This window comes from Ptychodera flava, chromosome 20 (genome assembly GCF_041260155.1).
Source record: "Ptychodera flava strain L36383 chromosome 20, AS_Pfla_20210202, whole genome shotgun sequence".
In the NCBI taxonomy this organism is placed as follows: domain Eukaryota; kingdom Metazoa; phylum Hemichordata; class Enteropneusta; family Ptychoderidae; genus Ptychodera; species Ptychodera flava.
The window spans coordinates 9724664-9747823 of NC_091947.1; the positions used below are offsets into that span (position 1 = coordinate 9724664).

General features: G+C 38.8%; 1 protein-coding gene across 1 annotated transcript; it reads left to right on the top strand.

Moving 5' to 3' along the window:
* The first annotated feature begins 8226 nt into the window (after positions 1 to 8226).
* On the top strand, positions 8227 to 21320 carry LOC139119619 (uncharacterized). The gene is made up of 7 exons (XM_070683463.1): positions 8227 to 8332; positions 9896 to 10181; positions 15648 to 15721; positions 16092 to 16368; positions 18919 to 18989; positions 19726 to 20011; positions 20974 to 21320. The coding sequence occupies exons 1-4, from the start codon at positions 8284 to 8286 to the stop codon at positions 16280 to 16282; spliced, it is 600 nt and encodes a 199-aa protein (XP_070539564.1). The 5' UTR covers positions 8227 to 8283; the 3' UTR covers positions 16283 to 16368; positions 18919 to 18989; positions 19726 to 20011; positions 20974 to 21320.
* The last annotated feature ends 1840 nt before the right edge of the window (positions 21321 to 23160 follow it).

The window sequence follows — 23160 nt, forward strand, 5'->3', positions numbered from 1 at the left end:
AAGAGCAAGAGATGTACTGTTTTGGCCAAACATGAACAGAGAAATAGAAGATACAGTAGCCAAGCGTTACATATGTAATGAGTACAGAGCTGAAAATCAGAAAGAACCACTTCAACCACATGAAGTACCAGACCGTCCGAGGTCCAAAGCGGCAGCTGATCTGTTTCAGTTAGACAATGATCAGTATTTTGTCTTGGTTGATTATTATTCAGGTTTCTTTGAAGTTACCAAACTTACGTCAATGAAGAGTACCACAATTATCCAGCATTGTAAAGCACAGTTTGCCAGATAGGGCATACCAGAATGTATTCATGACAAATAATGGCCCACAGTTTGAAAACAAGGATTTTGTCAAGTTTGCAGATGCCTATGGATTTCAACACTTGACATCAAGTCCTAGATATCCTAAATCTCATGGCATGGCAGAGAATGCAGTGAAAAGTGCAAAATCACTTCTGAAGAAAGCCAAGCGGAACAACAAGGATCCATATATAGCTTCACTGGATCATAGAAACACACCATGTTATAGCCAACTTGCATCACCAGCACAGAGAGTAGGAGAACGAAAACACTCCTTCCAACCATCGAGATTTTGCTGAAGCCAAAACATGTCGTAAAAATAAAGCCAAACTTGGAAACATTAAAACGTAGGCAGGAGTATTATCACGACCAACATGCCAAAGACCTGCCTAGTCTGTCAAATAATGACTTTGTGAGGATGAAAACCACCAAAGGTTGGAAACCAGCAGTTGTACAGTCCAGAGCAAACACACCAAAGTCATACAGACTATATGTTGACACTTAATGTGGCAAGAACTGACTGTGGAATTCATTGAAAGGAATTTTGTTTCGCCACAAAATACACTTATAACACACACACATGCACACATACAACACAAAACATGTCTCATGTGTTTTAAAAAGTTTGATTGGCATTGAACATTCTGAACACTTGAACAATCAGAATTCCGAACTGATTCATTGTTTGGTGTATACCAAGTTAAATGTGCTGGATATATCAAAGACAGTGTTGACTAGTTCATGTTTGATGTTTTATGACTTTTTTGCTGAAAAAGGGAGATGTAACATATTGGGATGTTGTTCATATGTCTGGCATCATCCACACGCATGCGCAGTACTCTTAATAATAAAGTGTGTTCTCTCCGCCATCACTGAGTAGCGTGAATATTACAGGTTCTAATTTAGCATTTTCAATTGATATCATTTCCTTCTCATGTCGCATCATTCGCGGGGCTTGTACAGCTCCCGTGGCTCTTTGTGATCGACTGACATCGTAAGCTTTAATGTAGGTCAGTGTGTACGCACAGGGTGCTGTGCCACGTCAACTCGAAATGACTTCAGAGTCCTAAGAGTTATTTACATAACAATAGTTTTGCATAACGATCAATTCAAAGTTGAGACAGCTGAGCCATACTATTTAATTGAATATAACATTTCATATCATTTTGGGATTATTCGTCCTAAACAAAGGTTGCAGTCGCAAACACCTCTGGGGAGAGATTCTAAAAAAAGGTCGCAGATTTTTTTTACGTGCCCAACTCACGATGCGCTCGAGCCCCCTTTCCTGACTTGCTTTAATTTTGAAGTCCCCCTCATAAGAAGGCAAAATGAGGCCTATATAGTGCTTCGTCCAAAAATATCAAATCATAATATATGGGAGTCTATTGGGCAAACTATTAACATTTTTCCCATTAAAAATAAGCTATATCTCTAAATTTATATGTGTTTGATAATTCATGGAAATGTACTTTGCTTGACGTTGCAGGTAAAAGTGCATGTGTCTACAGAAGATTTTATTTTTGGACTTCATCCATTATGTTGAATCAGTATGCATGGTAGTCTATGAGAAAACTACATTTTCTCCAATGTAAAACTAGTGTCATCTGTGCATATATAGACGCTGAATAATTGACATATAACCGACTGCACTTGATTAGAAAAGGGTGGTTACAAGTGCATATGTGTACAAGAAATTTGATTTTAGAATTTCACTGAAAATGTTGATTCACTGAACAACTGTACACAAAGCAAAACTACCACAAATTTGGCCAAACCTTGTAGATAAAATTGGCAATCAATATACATTTCATTTCAATCAGAGAAAGTTTTGTTTCGAGCCCCTCTTTAAGTCCCCAAGTCTTTTAAGTGCCCCTAAATTTACCCTGGATATTTCCAAGTCCCCTCGTTCTATGAATTTCCCCCACTCCAGAGGTGTTTGTGAATGCAGCCTTACAGCAGAAATCACATTTAAGGCCAAGAAAAATAAAAAGTTTGTTTCTCATCCTCGCGCACGCCAACCTTTTTTCTGCTCATGAGGAAATAAAATGATAAAACCCGCAAAAATACGCGACGATAGTGCATTACACAATGCTGTATAAAACAGAACGGTAAACAAAATAACTGACACTAACATTCGATTCAGAACTGTACTCATATGTCACTGTTATATTAAGCAGTTAAAATTGTGCATTGTTGCAAACCACGGAACTGTAGCTAAAAATACTACAGCAACACTGCTGTGCAGTTATCTCTGCATGCATTCCTATGTTGTTTTCATGGTTTTTGCGCGTTCTTGTTTGTTTGCAGAATGTTAACTCACTGGCAAAAAACACACTTTTACAGACTGATTGTGCAGCATGCGGTGAAAAAAATCAAAGTTCAGTGTACAGAGGAAAGACACGTTCTTACAAATTAAAATCAGTTTGGAATTTATTCATATTCATCAACAAAAAAAACAACCTTCATTGTACCCGTTCTCAGATATCATTCACTGTCATGCCAGGGTTGCTGGGAAAGCCAAGACAAGAATTTGAAGAAATTGACACAACATGTAGGGCCGGGCTACTTCATGTTTTCACTGTACGTAACCTCGATTTGGGCATTTCAATTGCGTCTTTTCTGCAAGAAAGTTGAATATGTGACAGTGCACAACTGACAAAATTTCACATTGAAGAGACTTGTACACTTCAACATGGTGAAAAGTTACGCTTTTGGTGGCTGAAGTAACCGCAGCCATTGCAAGTTTAACATACATTTTAGGACGCCGTATTAGCATGTGTCAAAATTACAAGAAAGGCTCGGAAAGGGGGCATTCAGACAAGCGTTTTCTGCGGTGCCCATTTTCGAGTCCCTCGAATGCCGTGCCTTGACCTCGTGACTTCGCGTCGAATACACGCGGTTCGAAAGCCAGATGTACGTACGGTAAGGTAGAATTTTGTTCCTGGAGCTACTACATCGATTTTGTGATCTAAATGCCGTACCAGTACGACCATTGTCACCAGGAAGCGTTCGCGTGTATCAATCATCATGTGGACAAGAGCGAGAACAGCAGCAAGACTGCGACAGGTCGCCCAAAACATGTCGAGGGGATCCTGGGCCCGGGGAGGTATGGCTGTGTTTACATCAGCCAGGACTGAATGCCGACACAGCCGCTTTTCATACGAAAGTAATTGTAAATAAAAAAAGTAAAAGTACTGCATCTCATGTATGTGTGACTCTATGATTACAAACGTCAGGAGATATCGAACTTATTCCTAAAAAAGTTCACGTAGTGACTATTGACTGGCTCTCTGCGAGACCGAAGGCAGGTTTGTGCATGGCCAAGAAAAATAAAAAGTTTGTTTCTCATCCTCGCGCGCGTCAATTCAGACCCGCCGCGTCAACCTTTTTTCTGCTCATGGGGATAAAATGAAAAAAGCAAAATCTCAAAATTACGCGATGATAATGCATAACACAGTGCTGTATAAAACAGAACTGTAAACAAAACAACTGACACTAACATTCCATTCAGAACTGTACACATATATCACCGTCAAAACTGTGCATTGCTGCACTAAAAAGTCAACCACAAAACTGTTGCTATACAAAAATATTAAAGCAACACTGCTGTGCATCTATCTCTGCATGCATTCCTATGTTGTTTTCATGTTCTTCTTTGTTGAAGACTAAAAAAAATTAAGAGAAAAATAACAAACTTTTTATTTTTCTTGGCCTAACATAATCATGCACGGCGCTGTCAGCAAAGAAGTTTCATACTGTCGACGTCATCTGTTCCCTTCCGCTCGACTAAGTCTCCCCCCTCCCTAAAAAATTAATAAACGCTGTGCTTTATGGACACGTATCAAGAAAAACCTGCGAAAGCGTAGCTGATCACTCCATTGCCTATGTACAGCTGAGCCGCCCGGCCCGCGGCCCCGATAAATGCAGGCGATCAGTGTGCCCGATATTTACACCATGTCAATTTTAATTCATCTCTTCCAGAAAATTTAGCTTGACATTTCTTCACAGTCACATAGTTTTAAAAGTGCCAAACTAGATTTGAAGGTTTTTTGACGCCAAACTAAGACTTTGAAGCGAGAAAACTACTTGGGTTTTATGCTAACGTGACCCAAAGCCGGTTCCAATTCCAGCTGCAGCTGTGGATCGGAATGATGTGTGAAAACTTTAAACGATGGACAATTTTCAGCTGGATTGCTACTACAGGTAAGTACAAACACCTTGGTGACTTTTTCGACGACTTAGTTTCCTTTTACTTCTCTTTTCTGTTTTCGAAGCATTCGGATTTAAGCTGTTCCGTGATTCCAAGAGTCAAAGTATTGCCCAGGCAACGTGTGAAGCCAACGGAATGACTCTGGCTATCGACACGAGTAGGCACACACATGCGGCGATATTATCACTGCTTGACAACAACGGATATGGAAGCACGGATGTCTGGATCAACGACAACCAGTATGGTAGTAGATGGGTCACCAGCGATGGAGATGAATTGACATGCTATCTTCCATGGCAAGATGGAGAGCCAAATGGTAGCGGCACTTGTCTTCAACTATGATAAATGTCTTTTCTGTATTATACTATGTGACTGTGTTCTTCGGAAAGGTATTACAACACGCCAAGTCTGGAGGCATAATATTAATATTTTATTTTCTCGTTACAACAGTTCGTTTTTAAACTGATCGCAAATATTAATGGTACCCAGTGTTTTCTCTGCATGTTCACTGAAAGGGGCAATTTCTGCCCCATTCATCAAAATTAGAGGGCAGATTTGACATTTTAGGGGCAGAAATAACAGCAAATGCACAAATCACTACACTACGCGCTTGGGTCACCATTATATGGGCGTATTTGCTTGCTAAGTTTTGTGCGCGATTTTCGGGCTTTCAGTAACTTTTAAAGGGCAGAAAGTAGTTCGAAATGCGGTATTTGCGCAATTGCGCAGTCGAGAGAGAAAACCCTGCTGTACCTTGAACAAAAGGGAGTAGCCAAATGGCCATACATTGACAAAAGTCACTAGAAAGCTTCGGTGATGACAATGCAAGTTTGAACATTTACTGTATTTTAACGGGTAACACGATTGGAACTAATTTGGAATAATTGGATTATGAAGGAATGCCTGTTTAATCTGTAAATGTCAGCTTATCTGCTTTTCCTTTTAAGTTACACACTTGTTATTATAAATAATTTGTAATATTGCTACATTCAGCTAAAGGGCACCTAACAGTTTAGAGAAATTTGAAAAAAAATGAAGATCCAATTATATCCCAAATTAGTTCCAATCGTGTTGCTTGTAACTTCGTTTTGAATATCTGTAGTCTCGTCGGGGGGAATGTTGAAACTCGTTTGTTTATATTGCGAATTATATTGTTGCTTTGTCAATACCAGTGAATTTTGTGACGTCATCCCCACTGATTATTACTGATAATGTATCCGATTATTCGGCATTGCGGCCCCACAGCGAGCAAACAATGCAAGGATTTTGTTTGTAAACGAACAAAGGACTGGGCATTTAAAAGCTACAGGGGGGTTGCTCAAAATGTGGAGAGAAAGAAGGGGGGTTACTCAATTTTTGGTGCAAAATGAATGGAAACTGTCAGATTGCACCATTTAACATATCAATTTCTCTAATTTTCGATGCGAGAGGGGGAACACCCCCCTCTCGCGCTCTCCCTTTGGTGTTCTGACTGTATTGCGTAGTAAAAAATACAAATTGAAAACACCTCTCATATTGCACCAGACTACACCATTTCACATATCAATTTCTCAAATCTTTCCGTGCAAGAAAGGGTAAAACCTCCTCTGACACTTTCCCCGTCAGCCCCCCCCCCCTAGCCCCCCCCCCCCTGTACTTTCAAATTCTGCCCTGTCAGATATTTTAGTGAAAACCTTGTCATGATATCCATCCAAAGTAAACAATACTATTTGATTTGATACTGGAATAGCTTGAGCTTTTATATCTACATTTTATAGTGACTTTGAATTTTCTTTTGCTGGTTTCATCTTTTTCAACTGCCATGAGATACGAGCAGGGTACACCACTGGGATATACAAGATCTTTAAGCTTACTATTGCTGTTTTTGGTAAATAATTTTACAAATACATGTCTTGATATTTAACTTTTCTAAGTGGGGGAGTGTCAGTCAATTTTTTTGTGCCAGAGTGGGAGGATTATTCAAATTAATCAGGGTTTGCAGGGGGGTTACTCGAAATTTAAGAGTTTCCAAAGAAATTCCTCCGCCCCCGGGCCGTAAGCTTAAATAATGACGGCTCCCTATACGATTCATCAAATATTTTGAGTCTTCCCGCATGCACTTGTCGTGGTGTCGTTCAAATTTTTGTGTACAGATTTTGAACGAGGTAGTTCATGATGAGAAGTAATAACGAGGTGGGATGGTAACTCATGTCTTCGTTCACATTTTGGTAGCGTGTGTTGTGTGTACAGCAGTGCACAAATGTGTTCGACTGTGTGGCGGGCTCGTCATTGACGGTCAACAAGAGTTCGGCTCCTGTTCTCCGCCGAAGTCCCGATCGTTAAAACCTACAGGCCTGTAAATCCTGAAGAGCATCTATGTAATGCCAGTAGGCGTTGTCGTCTTCGGTGTCGATGGCATTCTCTGTTGCACTGATGTCACTCATGAAATTATCACTGTAACCATGGCCAACGCACTAAGGGACCGTCGATAATAAAAGCTGACGCACGACAAACGTAATTCTTTCGTTTGGGTAAAAGCTCATTTCGTTTTGTGTGCGTCAAAATCGCATAAGGATTTTCTATTGTTTTCGAAGTGCGATTTTGCAGTGAGAACACAAAACTACCTTCGCGTTCATCGAGAACAGAATGACCACAAAATACGGAGACAGAAAAGACAACGAAAAGACATGAATGTGAAATAAAAACTTGTTCGCTTTTTCAACTTGAAACATGTATGTGAAACATTTTCCTACGTGCGAAATACATTAAAATATTGTGTCTTAAAAAGTGAAACGTGTAAAGTGGAGCTTTATTTATTAATGTGCCCTTCCGGTATTTTTTCATGGGCGTGCGGATCGGAGAGGTACGTGTGGGTTTGTCAGAAATGGCATCATGATACAAAATTGATTTCGCATAAGAACTTCCGTTTTGAGGGGGGGAGGGAGGGGGTTTCAAGTAAAACGAGGGAATTACATTTCTTGTGCGTCAGCTTTTATTATCGACGGCCCCTAAGTCGTCATCATCGCGCGGTCTATTAGTGACGTCACAGCTACTAACGTCAAAACGGGGCGAGCTCGGCAATTTTCGGAAAATGTCGCCATGATTTAAGTCACAACGTGTAACTTTTCCCGTGTTTTCGTCAAAATAACACAATACTAACTGTCTAAAAACTACTCAAATAAGCTTCAGTTTGTGTGTACATGTTTGTTTTATTAATGCCAATTTCATCGACAACCAGAACTAGAGAATAGGCCTCAAGTCAAACGAAAAAAGTCTCAAAATATGGCGGGACTTACACTTCAAACTTTTTTTTTCATTATACAAGTCTTATCTGTGTCGAGTGTGTGCCTATTACTTTGCCCTAGCTATCTCTGTATAGTATTTAAAAGAAAACGGTCCATATCTGTTAATTGCCTTCCCTAATCCCCTTCATTAATTTGTTCGGGGCTTATCGCCCTGACCAAATAACTCGCTAGCAGCTCATAAGGTAGTTGACGGAAAGGGGTGAAACTCCGTCTACTACCTTATGAACTCCTAACGAGTTAGTTTTGATTTTTGCGTAGGAGTGGAAATCATGCTCTGGCTGGCGAGCATGTTCTAGCATGAAAATCGAAGAAGGACTTCATGGCGCATGTGTAATAACGCAAATGCCATCCTGATGTGGAATCTCGTTATTGGCTGTATGTGCTCCACGCATCTTTTATGTTACATTGCCAAAAGCAGATAAATTGGAATCAGAAAGACGGCCGATTACACAGTTTGAAAATCGTCGGAAAATTGAACAGCTTTTCATCATGAAGATGTTGGTGATTACGACAGTTCTTATACTCCTCTATGAAACAGGTGAGTTTATCTCTGATCGTTTTTTGTATGATCAGGTAGTCACCTGTCTTATGAGAATTTACAGGTATAAGACTAATAGAATCTCATACCCCAAGGACGTGGGATCAGAAATCTGATCCCAGGTCCTTGATGTGTGCGATTCTTTTTCTCACATGACAACAAAATGCGTTAAATTCACACTGGAAACATTGAATGTTTAACTGTATCGGCGACTATCCTACTTCGTGGCAATCCAGTAAGCTTATTCCGTGTCATTAACGCCCACTACGTGGCGAGTTCCAGTGCCGACTTCAACTTCTGCTCCGGACAAGAAGTTCCACAAAAATAGCTTTATGTTCAAAGTGGCCTATGTTAGCCAGTTAGTTTGAAAATTCGACCGTGTTTTGTGAGCCTGTCACGGGGGCCTATCACCAACGATGTACAACATTATCCAAAATTGACAACGCTCATGGCCGTCTGCCCGCGTACTCTGACCTGCTTACTTTGTAGTTCCAGTGCATGTGTTACTCATCGTGCCATTGGATAATATTTTGCGCGTGGAACGAAAGGCTGTTTATCATCCAATCAGAGCTTCCGTAATGTATACTACAGAGTGTGGGACGATTTCTAGAGTGTGGGATCGATTTTTCCCACACCGTCGATCCCACACTCCCAGTGGCCAGGAATGTGAAAATATAAGATCACATAGTTGTGAACATAACTTATGTGAGAGTGTCGAGAGTCGAGAGTCAGGTACAGTTACATTTGCATAAAATAGTTTAAATCAAACTCTGACTGTATTGTTCTCAAAAGTGAAAGCTTTCAACTTTAAAGGTATACAGTCACCTGTCATCTAAATATGCCCATATATGGTCGAAAGGGCGTTCCTTCCTATTCAAAATGCCCATATGAGGGCGCTGTTTTTAAAAAGCGGCCACCCGCTAAAAATATGTGATTGGTTAGATTTTCTCTTTCCATGGTAACTGTGGCAAAATTAGAACAGATGACAGTATACCTTTATCGGGATATGGAAAGTCAACAGCCATCAAATGCTAGTGGCGCAACAGAGTAATAGCTCATAGGAAGGGGATTATCTTTCCATAAAGAGAGCCACACTTTGAAGCTTTGAAGATACAACATCTCTCGCACGCTTGCAAGTTTTTGCTATATATTTCAAAATATCTCCTCTTTAAGAACGAAGCTTTCATTTCGTACAAATTAGCGCAACAAGGAAATTTTGTAATTTCGAACAAACAATAAAAAGGAAGGTCTAAATTACGTGTTCAACAGAAACAAATCACACAAAATGACAATAGTTTTAGAATTGGATACTTCTATATTGTGTATCAAAACGTAATTAATGTCATTCTGATACATACATGTTGTAGTCAGATAGAAGTCAAAGTATTTTTTTGATGTGAACTCGTCTTTCGCTTAACGATTTACATCAGCCTTCCCAATCTATCTGTTGTTTACTCATTCATCCATTCATTCATTTGTTCATTCTCGTTTTCCTCTCCTTTCTTTTTTCCTCTTTATCCTTCTGTCTGTCTGTCTGTCTGTCTGTCTGTTCCTTGCATGAAGCGTTTGGCAGCCTGGTGCTCCACAGCATGCCGCTCAGCCATGATGCCGCGCAGGCGTCATGTGAAGCAAATGGCATGTCTCTGGTCGTCGATTCGAGTTTGGACGTACATGGGGCGATATTGTCGCTGCTGAATAGCAATGGATTATTATATAATACGGATATTTGGATCAACGGCGAGCAAGATTCCAGTGGTACATGGATTGACAACAATGGAAATGCCTTGGGGCCTTTTCAGCCATGGCAACAAGGACAACCAAGTGGTAGTGGTGCTTGTCTACAGCTCTGGTAATTGAGTCAACATTTACAGTATTTTTTCCTCTCACTCAACCGAGTCAGACTCTTTCTTTAAACAGGCAAGCTACTTGTCAAGCCCTTAAATATGAGAGCTTACAACTAGTAGCGAGTACACTTTTTACAGGGTTTCAATTGAGACATATTATGTGTTTGAGTTTACAACTAATGGTGAATACAGTACTCCTTTTTACAGGCATTGAATTGATACATTTTACACACAAAGAAGGAATTCGATAGGAAAAACAGTTTGCATAAATAGAAAGAGAAAAATAATATGTTTAGGGACTGGACGTAAATTAGCAGGGGGGGAGGGCCGGGGGATTTCGTAAGAGAGTGACCAAAATTTATGACCCTCCCCCAAAGCAAGGCTGAAAAATTTATGACCCCCCCCAAAGCAAGGCTGAAAAATTTGTGACCCTCCCCCACTTTCAAAAAAAATAGAATATTACAAATTGATCAAATCTTCAACGATCAAAAATTGAGGTGGGGATTTACAACACAGGGCAATATAGATGGATACAGGCAAGGGAAGTCTGCAAATTTTTTATTTGCTTCTGCTTGTGACAAGAACAAGTCTAGATATGGATGTCAACCTTACCTAAGAATACTTTCAACGACATGGTGTCAGTCCCATTTGACCAGCATGGTTTAAAACTAATCTTGTAGAAAGAATCTCGATAATTCTATGCTACAGATTTTTCAGTACTTTTAATAAAAGGAAAACCCTGATTTCTCTGCCTACACAATATGCATTTTGATTGTTATGATAATAGTTTAATATACTGTTTAACTCTTACACTGTTAAACCTTTTTAACCCTTTCACCACCATGGTTTGGCCCAATCCCTACAAGTTATCAATGGTGAGTGTGGGCCTGTTTACAGGGAATTGGGGTGAACAGGTTAACTTAGTAAACCAATCACCAGATAAAGGAGTACTGGTATTCTTGTTTCCAGTGTGGTATGGGTGGATTGTTCTGGGGAACACCATAGGATAAACTCTATGATTAAATTAATTCATTGTTTGATTTTCTGCACAAGTTTGATAAAATGCTCTATTTTCCAATTTTCAGCACACTTGTAAATGTGGAACAAACCACAAAAACAGTTTAGACTTCACTGAACACAAAAAAATGACACCACTGCTCAAGTGTCATCAAGCTAGGCTGACAAACTGAATCAATACAGAGCATATCATGCTAAAATACAGCAGCTAATACGAAAAATTCTGAAATCTTATGAATTTATATAACTCTGACCTGCAAAGTAAACCAAAAACCAACATCATGTCCATACACCATTGTTTCAAATTACAGTGACTGACAGGCAAAACTAACAAAACAGCAAACATGGAATTTAGCCATTTTCATTGGCCATTAAAAGGACAAAGTCACTCATTTTTGACAAAATTTGGGTCATTTTAATTTCCGTTGAATATACATGCTTTACTGCTGCTCACTGAAATGGGCTTAATTGCAATCTCTTGTTGTCACAGGTCAACTCATATGCATGCATGGATATAACATGTGGTCACTTAATAATTTAATTCAAAGTATGTACCAAAAATTGTCACAGTAAATTTCACATGTTAATGTGTCTTATAAAAAGTGAGAATTGAATTGCAATAACCTGAGAGTGAGCATATTTCAGTGAGAATAATCTATCAAAAGAAATTTAATGGCAAAATAATGTCAATAATGAGCAACTTTGTCCCTTTAACTTGGTACATATCTAGTAGAGATTCTTTTAATTCAAGTGTCAAGCAGCATGACCATTGCAGTTGCACTGTTGGAGTATTCAAATGGTGGCAATGAATATTTTTATAATTGGTGCATTGACAAAATAGTACTGTAAAATATATATGTTGACAAAAAGAGCTTTGTTCAAAGTATATAATATTAGCCATTTCTGAACAGGGATGTAAGATTACACCACTATGTGAACTCACAAATATTTCCAATATGAAAGTGCAGTCCTCTGCTGAGTGCCGAATCATGTACCGGTATGTACACCATGGAGGTAGACACCAGCGTAGTAGCATTATGTGAAAAAGGTGAAGTCTTGTACTAGATGACCACTAAACAAGATTGGCAGTCCGCTTGTTTCAAAGCTATTTAAAAATTTTCTTCTGGGCCTATTTCACATCATATTTGACCCTCTGCACTTGACCTGCAAGCTTGGTACGTACTACATGTATTGTGGAAAATGACAGTAATTTCAACGTCATTTTAAGTCAGAGATTCGTCATGTAAGTCATTAATTTCACTCAATTATTTCTGTCCGTTCTTCCTGACTGTCAAAATTGATTGAGGTCTAAGTATTGAAAGTACTTAATTAAATGATGATTTTCACAAATATTTTTCACTTACGACTTGACTAAATTGTCACTACTTCCAAGTGTGACATGTGAACATCATTCTAAAGATATTCAAATACCTTCAACGCATACAAGTTTGTTCACAAGTTTCGCGCTGTACCAAGAAGTTCTCTGGACGTACACTGTACATTTTAGCCTATCATTTTCAGGAAATAAAGGTCTGTATGTTTAAATGATTGACTTATTGGCTTATGAAAAATATATTTGGATCAGAAGGATGTTGATATTGCAATTCACAAGTCTCGGTGTTGTTTTCCCAAGCAGGAGCGTATCAGTATGCAGGGCTGTGTGTTACCAGCGCGCGTTATACGGCCTACTACACACAGGCCGTATAACGCTGGTGACACACAGCCCTGCCATGCAAAGCTAGGAGCTACCACACTCTTTTGGTAGTACCCTGGTATCATATATTGCTTTATGTAGCTGCAGTTCCGAAACTGAAGGGTTTGCCTTTTTTCGAGTTTAAGCTTTTAGATTTTAGGGTTTGATCAAGTTGACGTCCTACCTAAACAGCAGTCCAAATATTGAGGTACAACGGCAATATTGCCCTACGCTAGGAGGATATGTGTACCACCGTCGCTACGCAAATACTATTTACCCCAAAGAGCTCTCTCTCTCTCTACCGGGTGCATAGGCCTTCGCGTTGCGACTGTGGTTGCACCTGTGTGATGAGTATGCCGTTGTTGGAGGCAATCAAAGCAGCCAATAGCTGAATACTCTTACCGTTCTCGTAGGGCTTAGACTGCTACACCAAGTCAATGGCATATATCATGTAAAGTAGGCAGTAAATATGTGCCCTTTCACTATGGCTTTGAACTGCAGATGTGGAATGTTATGATTCAACAGACTGTCCAATAATTCCAGTAATGAATGCCCAAATTGGCTCATAATGGAATAGAGCACACTTATACTCCATTAAGAGTGATTGTGATAAGTAATGCTCTTCAAATGTTTTCTTTTATATTAATGCACATGCATGTGCCTGCCATTTTTTCTAAGGAATTATAATTTAATATTTATCAAAATATCAGTGAAATTCATAATTTTGGAATGTATCACATTGACAATTGAGGGAATACTGGAAACACAATGTGACACTGATCTCAATAACAATGATATGGTCCGACATGTATTGAGCAGTTCAATCTCTACATGGGGAGGAAATATGGGAAAGTACAATGTATGTTTAAAATGTGTTCCTGGTACAGATATAGAACTACATGTGTGCATGACCCCATTATTCACTGGATTTTATAATATTCCTGATAGACCTGTGTAGTCAGAGAACTGAAAATACCTGTACATGTGCTCATTGCACTCATATCAAATCCAGTTTTACAAAATGTACTATTGTGTTCCAGTAGACAATGAGACGTTTTGGTCATGTTGCCCTGTTTGTGGGGAAAGGTCAACAGAAAGGCATAATGCCTATTCAAGCAATAATTTAAGCAAACAATTCAAAGTATCGTCATGGATTGAATGCTATAGTGTGAAATTATGGTGTTTTAACATTGACAATACTTTGTCAATTTTTGTGCCTCGTTTCTTTGCATTTTAAACATATCACAGAAAGCAGCCTAGATAATAGAGGATAGACTGATCCTGATTTGACACAGAAGTGGCAAACACTATTTCATGACCAATCAAGTCTCCATATTCTGAAATGACGTTGGGATATCACCATATTTAATCAAGTTCAATCTGAATACGTGATCAACATGGCTGATTCACTGTATAAATTACCCACATTAAATTTCAACAAATGTCATATATCCTGCCTTCACAACACAAATGAACACTATCCATTCCAAAGATAGTTCCCACGTGATAAAGCCAATATAAACTTGAAAATGCCACAAGTAGACATACCAATCAGATGACTGTACCTAAATATTGAAGTATACTAAAATCACTTTTCTGGAATCAAAAATATTAATTATCACACCAAAGCTTACTCTTAATTTCAAACAATAGTATCTCTAAAAACTAAAATTCATGTACCTATAAAGTGACTGATGCAGGGTGGAGCTTGGCCTTAAACTTTAAAGGGAAGTGACTTATGAAAGAGAGGGAACCTTTGTTGATCAACAAAAAGTGGAATGAGAAATAATATTGTCAAATAGTTATAGGTTCAAGATTGACTACATCAGTGGAACAATGTAAGATATTGTGGTAATATCCAGCAGTGTTTTTGTTAAGGGCGGTACCTAGGTAAATGTTACCGGGGTTCCCCGGTCATTTTACCAGGGTTAGCCTTGGTATATCAGTGCAGTCATACTAGCGGACAACAGAAATTTTACCAGGGTTCTCAATGTTCCCCAATCTTAGCAAAAACACTGTCCAATGTTTATTAACGAAACACACTACATGTACACTGGGCAGCCAGAGTGCCACGGGTTAGCTGAGGAACAATAGATTGGATTTGCTACAAAGTTAATGGCGATAAGAATAACAACAAGAGAGACAATCCTATTTAAGATAATGGTGGGGGAAGAGATACACAGAGAGTTGCGAATGAGCACTTAATAGAAAGTAAGAGGCAGTGTGCGAGTGATGTCATGTGAGCATAATTGTCTATACAAACAATTTGCTTTCTACCTTTAGTGCACCGACAACAAGCCCAAAAATTTGTGACCCTCCCCCTTAGAGGAGCTCAAAAAATTGTGACCCTCCCCAAACAGAGGCTCAAAAATTGTGACCCTCCCCCAAATCCCCCCCGGCCCTCCCCCCTGCTAATTACGTCCAGTCCCTTCCTTCTTCTGAAAAGGTTTTCAACATATGTACAAATATGACCACCGTATAAACATTTTAGATAATTTTCGCAGCGTACTGATATTCAAAAAAGGTAAATTTTAGCATATGCTCCTATGTTTCTTTGTAAAATCCTATAAGATAGTAAAGCAAACAATTTCCCCAAAATGCTTCTCTTACACCGCAGGTTTGCTACATTATATATAAATGCATTCAATCTCAGGGCAGTTAATCTGTGCGGATGACCTATAAATCGGGTTTCGATTGCGAAAACTTAATGTTATTCTGTTCAAAGGCAGAATTAACTTATAAACAATTTGCTTCGTTTAAGGGCTGACGAAGAACATGAATGGGACGACACACCGTGCAGTGTCACCAAACCTTACGTCTGTGGCTATGTATCACGTAAGTATCCTTACGTTTAGAGACACAGTGGCGAATGAACAAAGCAAATACGATGTACACATAGTTTAATTAGTTTTCCGTTGAAACTCAAAACTATAAAAGAAATCGAGAATGCGTACAAACAGTTTTGACCATTCGCGATTATTCAGTTTAAATGAAATACACATTTAATATTACATAAAGGTAATTAAAGCTGAAAATTTCAATCTAGCATTGTTTTGGCGTAATAGGCTTTTGTCAGCGATCTCAACTTATATACCCAAGTATAACATCATTAACGATCTGTCCGTCGTCAACGTCAACTTTGTGTGACGAACGACTTTTTGGACGACTTAGTTTCCTTTTTTACTTCTCTTTCCTGTTTTCGAAGCATTCGGATTTCAGCTGTTCCATGATTCCAAGAGTCAGAGAGATGCCCAGGCAACGTGTGAAGCCAACGGAATGACTCTGGCTATCGACACGAGTAGGCACACACATGCGGCGATATTATCACTACTTGACTACAACGGATATGGAAGCACGGATGTCTGGATCAACAGCAACCAGGATGGTGGTAAATAGATCACCAGCGATGGAGATATACTGACATGCTATCTTCCATGGCAAGATGGAGAGCCAAATGGTAGCGGCACTTGTCTTCAACTATGGTAAATGTCTTTCCTGTATTATACCATGTGTGTTCTTCGGAATCGTATTACAACACGCTAAGTCTGGAGGCATAATATTTTCTCGTTACAACAGTTTGTTTTTAAACTGATCGCAAACATTAATGGTACCCAGTGTTTTCTCTGCATGTACACTGAAGGGGCAATTTCTGCCCCATTCATCAAACTTAGAGGGTAGATTTGACATTTTAGGGGCAGAAACAACAGCAAATTCACAGGTCACTACACTATGATGATGATTTATTTACCCTTTATCAATGTAGATATACATAACTGTTTTTTCAATATAATTCATATATAAGTTACAGGGTAAATAGGAAATGGAAAAATAGCAAAACTGCTAGTCAAAGTCCATTTCCTCAATGAATACAATTATGATTAATCTAATAAACATATATTTGAGGGCGATAGTACATCAATTCTTGTGCAACATGAAATAATTCTCCGTCATGTCTATGGACGCATCTTTTTTATGTGTTTGTCAACATTATTTTGAGGGATTGTCGGAAGGAGCTAAGAGATGGTTTTGATCTAATATCATGTGGTAGGGTGTTCCATAAAATACTTCCTGTGTAAGATATTGCATGTTTGCCCATAGTTGTGTTGATAGTTGGTACAAAAAGATTTCCTGTCTCTTTATGTCGAGTACTATAGCAGTGTGATGGAATGGAACAGTAATTTGAAAAATGATGAGGCAAGGTATCGTTAATTAACTCGTACATAAAGGAACAGACTTGTAAATTGTGAAGTTTGAAAATATCAAGAATGTGTAACTGTCGAAATAAATCGGATGAATGTGCTGTGAAATGACTAAAGGTCATTGCTCTAACTGCCATTTTCTGTGCTAGGTGAATACAAGTCAAATGAGAATGATATGTGGATCCCACGACCTCTAGTCCATATTTTACATGAGGTTGAATGAAAGCTTTGTAAATAAATACAAGAATGTGTTTGGGAAGGTATTTTCTTAGTTTGAAAAGAATGCCAACTTTTTTCCTGACTGTAGATTTTACCTGTTCGATATGTTTTGACCATGTCAGATGCCTGTCAGTAACAACACGTATAAATGATGTGGCTTCCACTTCTTCAATAATCTCACCATTGATACGGAGTGAACCTAGCTGAGTTATTTTTCTCTTATTACTTCTAAAGAAAATATACTTAGTCTTAGCACGATTTACGGTAAGTTTATTAACATTACACCAATCTGTAACTTTTTTGAATTGCAACTCGACATCATGTAGATTTATATTAAAGTAGTTTTCAGGGAATGTGTGGAAAATATTTGTGTCATCAGCGAACAAACGAAAATTGAAGAAGTTGGATGAGCTGGCTATATCATTGATAAATAGTAAAAACAATGTAGGGCCCAAAACTGACCCCTGTGGTACTCCACATTCGATTCTAAGACTTGGTGAAGTGTTATTATTGACAGACACGTATTTGTACCTTTGCTGTAAATAGTTGGTAAACCACTGAAGTGGAATTCCTCGTATACCATAGTATGTTAATTTTTCAAGAAGTATATCGTGATTAATAGTGTCAAAGGCTATGGAGAAGTCGAGAAAAATGCCAAGAGTTACTCTACCCTCATTCATTTGTTTGATTATATAATTTATGAGATTAATTATAGAAAAATTTGTGCTATATTTCTTGCGAAATGCATATTGATGTTCATAAAATACATTGTTTATTTCAAGTAAATTTATCAAGCGAGCGTTGACAATTTTTTCCAGCTCTTTACTTAGTAGAGGCAAAACTGAAATAGGCCGGTAATTACTTGGATTTTCGGTGGACTATGCGCTTGGGTCACATCATATGGGTGTATTTGCTTGCTTACTAAGTTTTGTGCGCGATTTTCGGGCTTTCAGTAACTTTTAAAGGGCAGAAAGTAGTTCGAAATGCGGTATTTGCGCAATTGCGCAGTCGAGAGAGAAAACCCTGCTGTACCTTGAACAAAAGGGAGTAGCCAAATGGCCATACATTGACAAAAGTCACTAGAAAGCTTCGGTGATGACAATGCAAGTTTGAACATTTACTGTATTTTAACGCATAATACGATTGGAACTAATTTGGAATAATTGGATTATGAAGTAATGTCTGTTTAATCTGTAAATGTCAGCTCATCTGCTTCCTTTTCAGTTACATACTTGTTTTTATGAGTAATTTGTAATATTGCAACATTCAGCCATAGGGCACCTAACATTTTTGAGAAATTTGAAAAAAAAATGAAGATCCAATTAGTTCCAATCGTGTTGCATGTGACATCGTTTTGAAATAACATCTATAGTTTCGTCGAGGGGAACGTTGAAACTGGTTTGTTTATATTGCGAATAATACGTTTGGTCGCCGTGTCACATCGTTGAACGGTTTCACACAAGAGTAACATAAAGTCCTTAGTGACTTATTACTAAATTCTCTGTGCCATTCTTACTCCCTGCTTAGGTGGGCATACCATGGCCATTAAAATAACCGCTCATTTATGAAATAAGTCTTATTTACTATCTACTGCATTTCTTTTCTTGTATGCAGGGCTGCAGTGGACCGTAAATGGGATGATACCCCGTGCAGTGACACAAAACCGTTCGTATGTGGACCTAAAGGTACTGTATTTGAATAAATAAGCCAGTCATGTACGTCCCTAGCGGCAAGCATTTGCAATTAAAGGTATACTGTCAAGTGTTTCAATTTTGCCACAGTTACCATGGAAAGAGAAAATCTAACCAGTCACAGATTTTAAGCGGGTGGCCGCTTTTTAAATACAGCGCCCTCACATGGGCATTTTGAATACCGTGGATCGCCCCTTTGACCATATATGGGCATATTTAGATTACCTTTAAAAGAAAATAATGTAGTAGGTTATAGCTGCAACAATATCGTGCTGTAAGTTTTGAGATTACGCTGATAATCTTAATGTTGCTTTGAAGTGAAATTTTCGACAGTTTAAATCCAGCACATAATGACATGAGCAAGGAAATGGTTATTGTGATAACAATATGCATTCTGAAATGAAAAGACGACTGTCATTTAATAACTCATCTTTCAATAAATCGTACAGTGTTTAATGACAGATATTTTCATGGCGTACGCTGGTCAATTAATAGTGCAATGGATGGTAAAGGCTGGACTCATATCCGTGCCCGATATGATAGTCATTACCAATTGAATCCCGTAGTGGTATGTTCAAACTTTTAACACAGTAGCTAACTTATCGTATCGCCACAGTATATTTCTTATAACATGCATCTTTCTGTTTTCCGCAATTTAACCAGACATCATTTTCGAAACAATTGCTAGCTTTTCCCATAAAACATTAACATAGTATAAATTATCAAACAGACTTGGGCTTCCGATTATTCAACGGTAGACGTAATAGGGGCCAAGACGATGCGCAGGTTTCATGTGAAGCACTTGGGATGACGTTGGCGGTTGATACGAGTCCGATCACACATGCCGTAATCGTTGGATTACTTCACGACAGAGGATATACAAACACCGATGTCTGGATCAGTGGTCAGCAAGATGGCAGTGGTACATGGGTCGACAATTATGGAGATGAACTCACATGTTATCTGCCATGGGCTAGTGGACAGCCAAGTGGTAGTGGCCGTTGTCTGCAACTCTGGTGATTATCCTTTCACAAGTATAACAAATTTCTCCACGCAGTTATTGATTTGGGTTTTCCGAACGAGCTAACCATCTTGTATATATTAGTCTGTTGTCCCTTGAAACACAATAACATCATAAGCCTATTGTGTGGAGAAGACCACTCGAACAAATATTGAAACATTTCCTTCGCCGTAAATTCAAATTCTGGACATAAACCGCTGCAGTTCATATTGCCTTCTGTTTAAATCAATCATGTCAATGGAGGGGTAATTACGTTTGTTGATGTGAAGAAAACAGTAATGTCATTTAGTCTAAATAGTCCATATGCTCCTTATCGTAACATTAATGTTGTTTTTCTTCGCATGGTCCATGCGACGGAGAGGTTCCCAAAATTCAGATGATGACATTTCTAGTCACACCGTCAATAACTCAGTAAATCAAGGTCCTACTATTTCAAGTCCGTGAGCAATAAAAAGGCATCTGGCACGGAAATTTGCCAACCTACCTCCTTTCCTTCAGATTTAAACACCGTGTACAGGAGGCAGCAAAGTCTCGAAAATTTTAAAGTGCAAGTAATGTTACATGCAGTGCAATGAAGATTTTGAGAGGTTAGAGGGACAAAGTCGGCCATTTTTCATGAATTTAGTTTGATACGAGACACTATTTATATCGTTTGAAATGTTGAAAGATACTGAATGAATAGGTGACAATGCATATATTCGACCCCGGTTTTAGACACAATAAATGAAACCATCGCGAGAAAGAATAAATGGTCATGACCATTTATTCTTTCTCGCGTTGGTTTGTCTAAAACCAGGGTCGAATATATACATTGTCATCCATTCATTCAGAATCTTTCAACATTTCAAACAATATAAATAGTGTCTTGTATCAAAACTAAATTCATGAAAAATGGCCGACTTTGTCCCTTTAACGTAATTCTCAACATAGTGGATTTGTTTTCTTCTTTCTTCATAGGTATGAAAGAAGACACGACTGGGATGACACGCCGTGCAGTATAATCAAACCATACATATGTGAACCTGCAGAATATTAACTAAACCAATGATACCTTCGGAGAAGATACCCTATAAAATATCAACTTTACCAAAAAGAAAATAAACTCTCTACTTTACCAGTCTTTGTCATGCTTTCAAATTGACAGGTTTACGAGGCGAGGCGACATTCGTAACACAAGCGACTTCCAAGCTGTAAAACAAAAGCGCGGTCATTGTTTGTAATTTTCGAACACTCAGTTTAGAGTTGCTTTGTTACTATATTCACTAAAACAAGAAAGCATTGTGACTGACTGTGTTTCTGTATATCTTTTGGGTTTCTGTTGGTAGTACTCTTTGAAATAAAGGTTAGAAAGTATAAGCATTAAAAACTTGTCTGCTATTTGTTGTAATTTTACGCCTCACTGTTGCCGATTTCAGTATTGTTTTTAACCATTGATAACTTCCATGAGTTTGGCGAAAACCACTTCCCGGCTCCTTTTGTCAATAAATACAGTATAAAACGCCTTGTTGAAAAAAATGTTGATGGAAGTCACAGCTGTGAGAGCATTACAGCTGCCGTTGAGTCTCGCAAAATGTAACTCCGAGCGGTGATCAAAACTGGCGGTGCTGTATATACTCAAACCATACACATACCACCACAGAGGAGAGGAGGAAGAGAGAGAGAGAGAGAGAGAGAGAGAGAGAGAGAGAGAGAGAGAGAGAGAGATTGCTTTGTGCTTTGACGACATTACATTATAGATGGACATAGTGGTGTGTGCCCCACTGGCAGCCTCTACATATTTGAGTTCCTCAGTTTTGTTCTATTTCGTCATCTATAACGACGAACAAGCTTTTCTGTACCCAGTGTGGTCTTCATGAACACCCAGTGTCTCAGTGGTTCTCGGTGGAAATTTCAAAAGTGGCCTCCTTTTGCTGCTTTTGTATGACTTTTCTTGTAAGTTTTTTGCTTGCAAGTGTCTCTACATCCACATCCAGCGCCATAACTCTATTTTTCCTGGACTTGTATTGATATGGTAATCATTATTATGCAGTACAGCAAAAAATCTTCTACACCTGCTTGGGAAGCAACCATCCATTGAGAAGTTACCAGCTGCTGTCTGGAAAGTTATCAAGTCATGTGGTCTGCATGCCAGACCATTGACTCACAGAGGGAAGAGAACAGGTGTTCGCAAGAATCTTCTTTAGGCAGACCAGTTAAACACGGGAATTCTTACACCACCATTAAGAAGCCAAAACTCTGTCCCCCCGTACATGCTGAAAACAAATGCATAAGTACAGTGGTGGACATTTTCAAACGTCAACTTTGTGTGCGCACTAAAAATCCATCAAACCTCATCACTGTGAATAGGGAATCTGTAAGCTCGGAACATTAAGTTTACTATATGGAATGCTCTGTAATTAAGAAGTTAAAATCTATCATACAAAACAAGACTGACGTATTCGTATTGACTGGAACCTTTAGGAAACTGATAATACCATAGCTGCACGGTTTTCATCATCACTATATAACATATATCAGGTACCACGTTCAAAACAGAAAGGTGGAGGTACACTCATAACTAAATATAACGTAACGTTTGCAACAAATAAGAATGCAGCTTTTCAACCTTTTGAAGTCATCGATTGTAACATCATCACTTCATCAACTATGATTCGACTAATTGTTATTTATCGACCACCGAAGGGGAATATCAACAACTTCCTGTGCGAATTCGCCACCTTGTTGGAGACTGTTATTCACTCACAAGGGAGGCTGATTGTTGTCGGCGATTTCAACATCCACGTCGACAACCCCGGTGATACAGATTCTGGAAAGTTCATCGATCTATTGGAATCTATGGGGTTGGTTCAACAGATGATTGGTCCTGCACATTTTAAGGGCCAAACTCTTGATTGGGTTATCACCAGGGAAGATGATCCATGTGTTACCAATATCGAATCGGACTGGCTTCTACCATCAGACCATGCCGCTCTTCACTTTTCTACTTCTTTTACAAAGCCACTCCCTTTGAAAGTCATCATGCAGTTCTTACATTAGTGAATTTCAACAAGGTTGCATTATCACTACATTCTATTCTTTCTGATATGAACAGTTCCCCGACCGATCTTGTTAATGCATACGACAGTGCTCTATCTTCGGTCATTA

Excerpts from the sequence above, each read along its gene's own strand:
- LOC139119619 (XM_070683463.1), top strand. The coding sequence starts at position 8,284 with ATGAAGATGTTGGTGATTACGACAGTTCTTATACTCCTCTATGAAACA. Across the intron at positions 10,182-15,647 it reads GGTGCTTGTCTACAGCTCTG|GGCTGACGAAGAACATGAAT; the intron begins GTAATTGAGTCA and ends GCTTCGTTTAAG. Across the intron at positions 15,722-16,091 it reads CGTCTGTGGCTATGTATCAC|CATTCGGATTTCAGCTGTTC; the intron begins GTAAGTATCCTT and ends CTGTTTTCGAAG.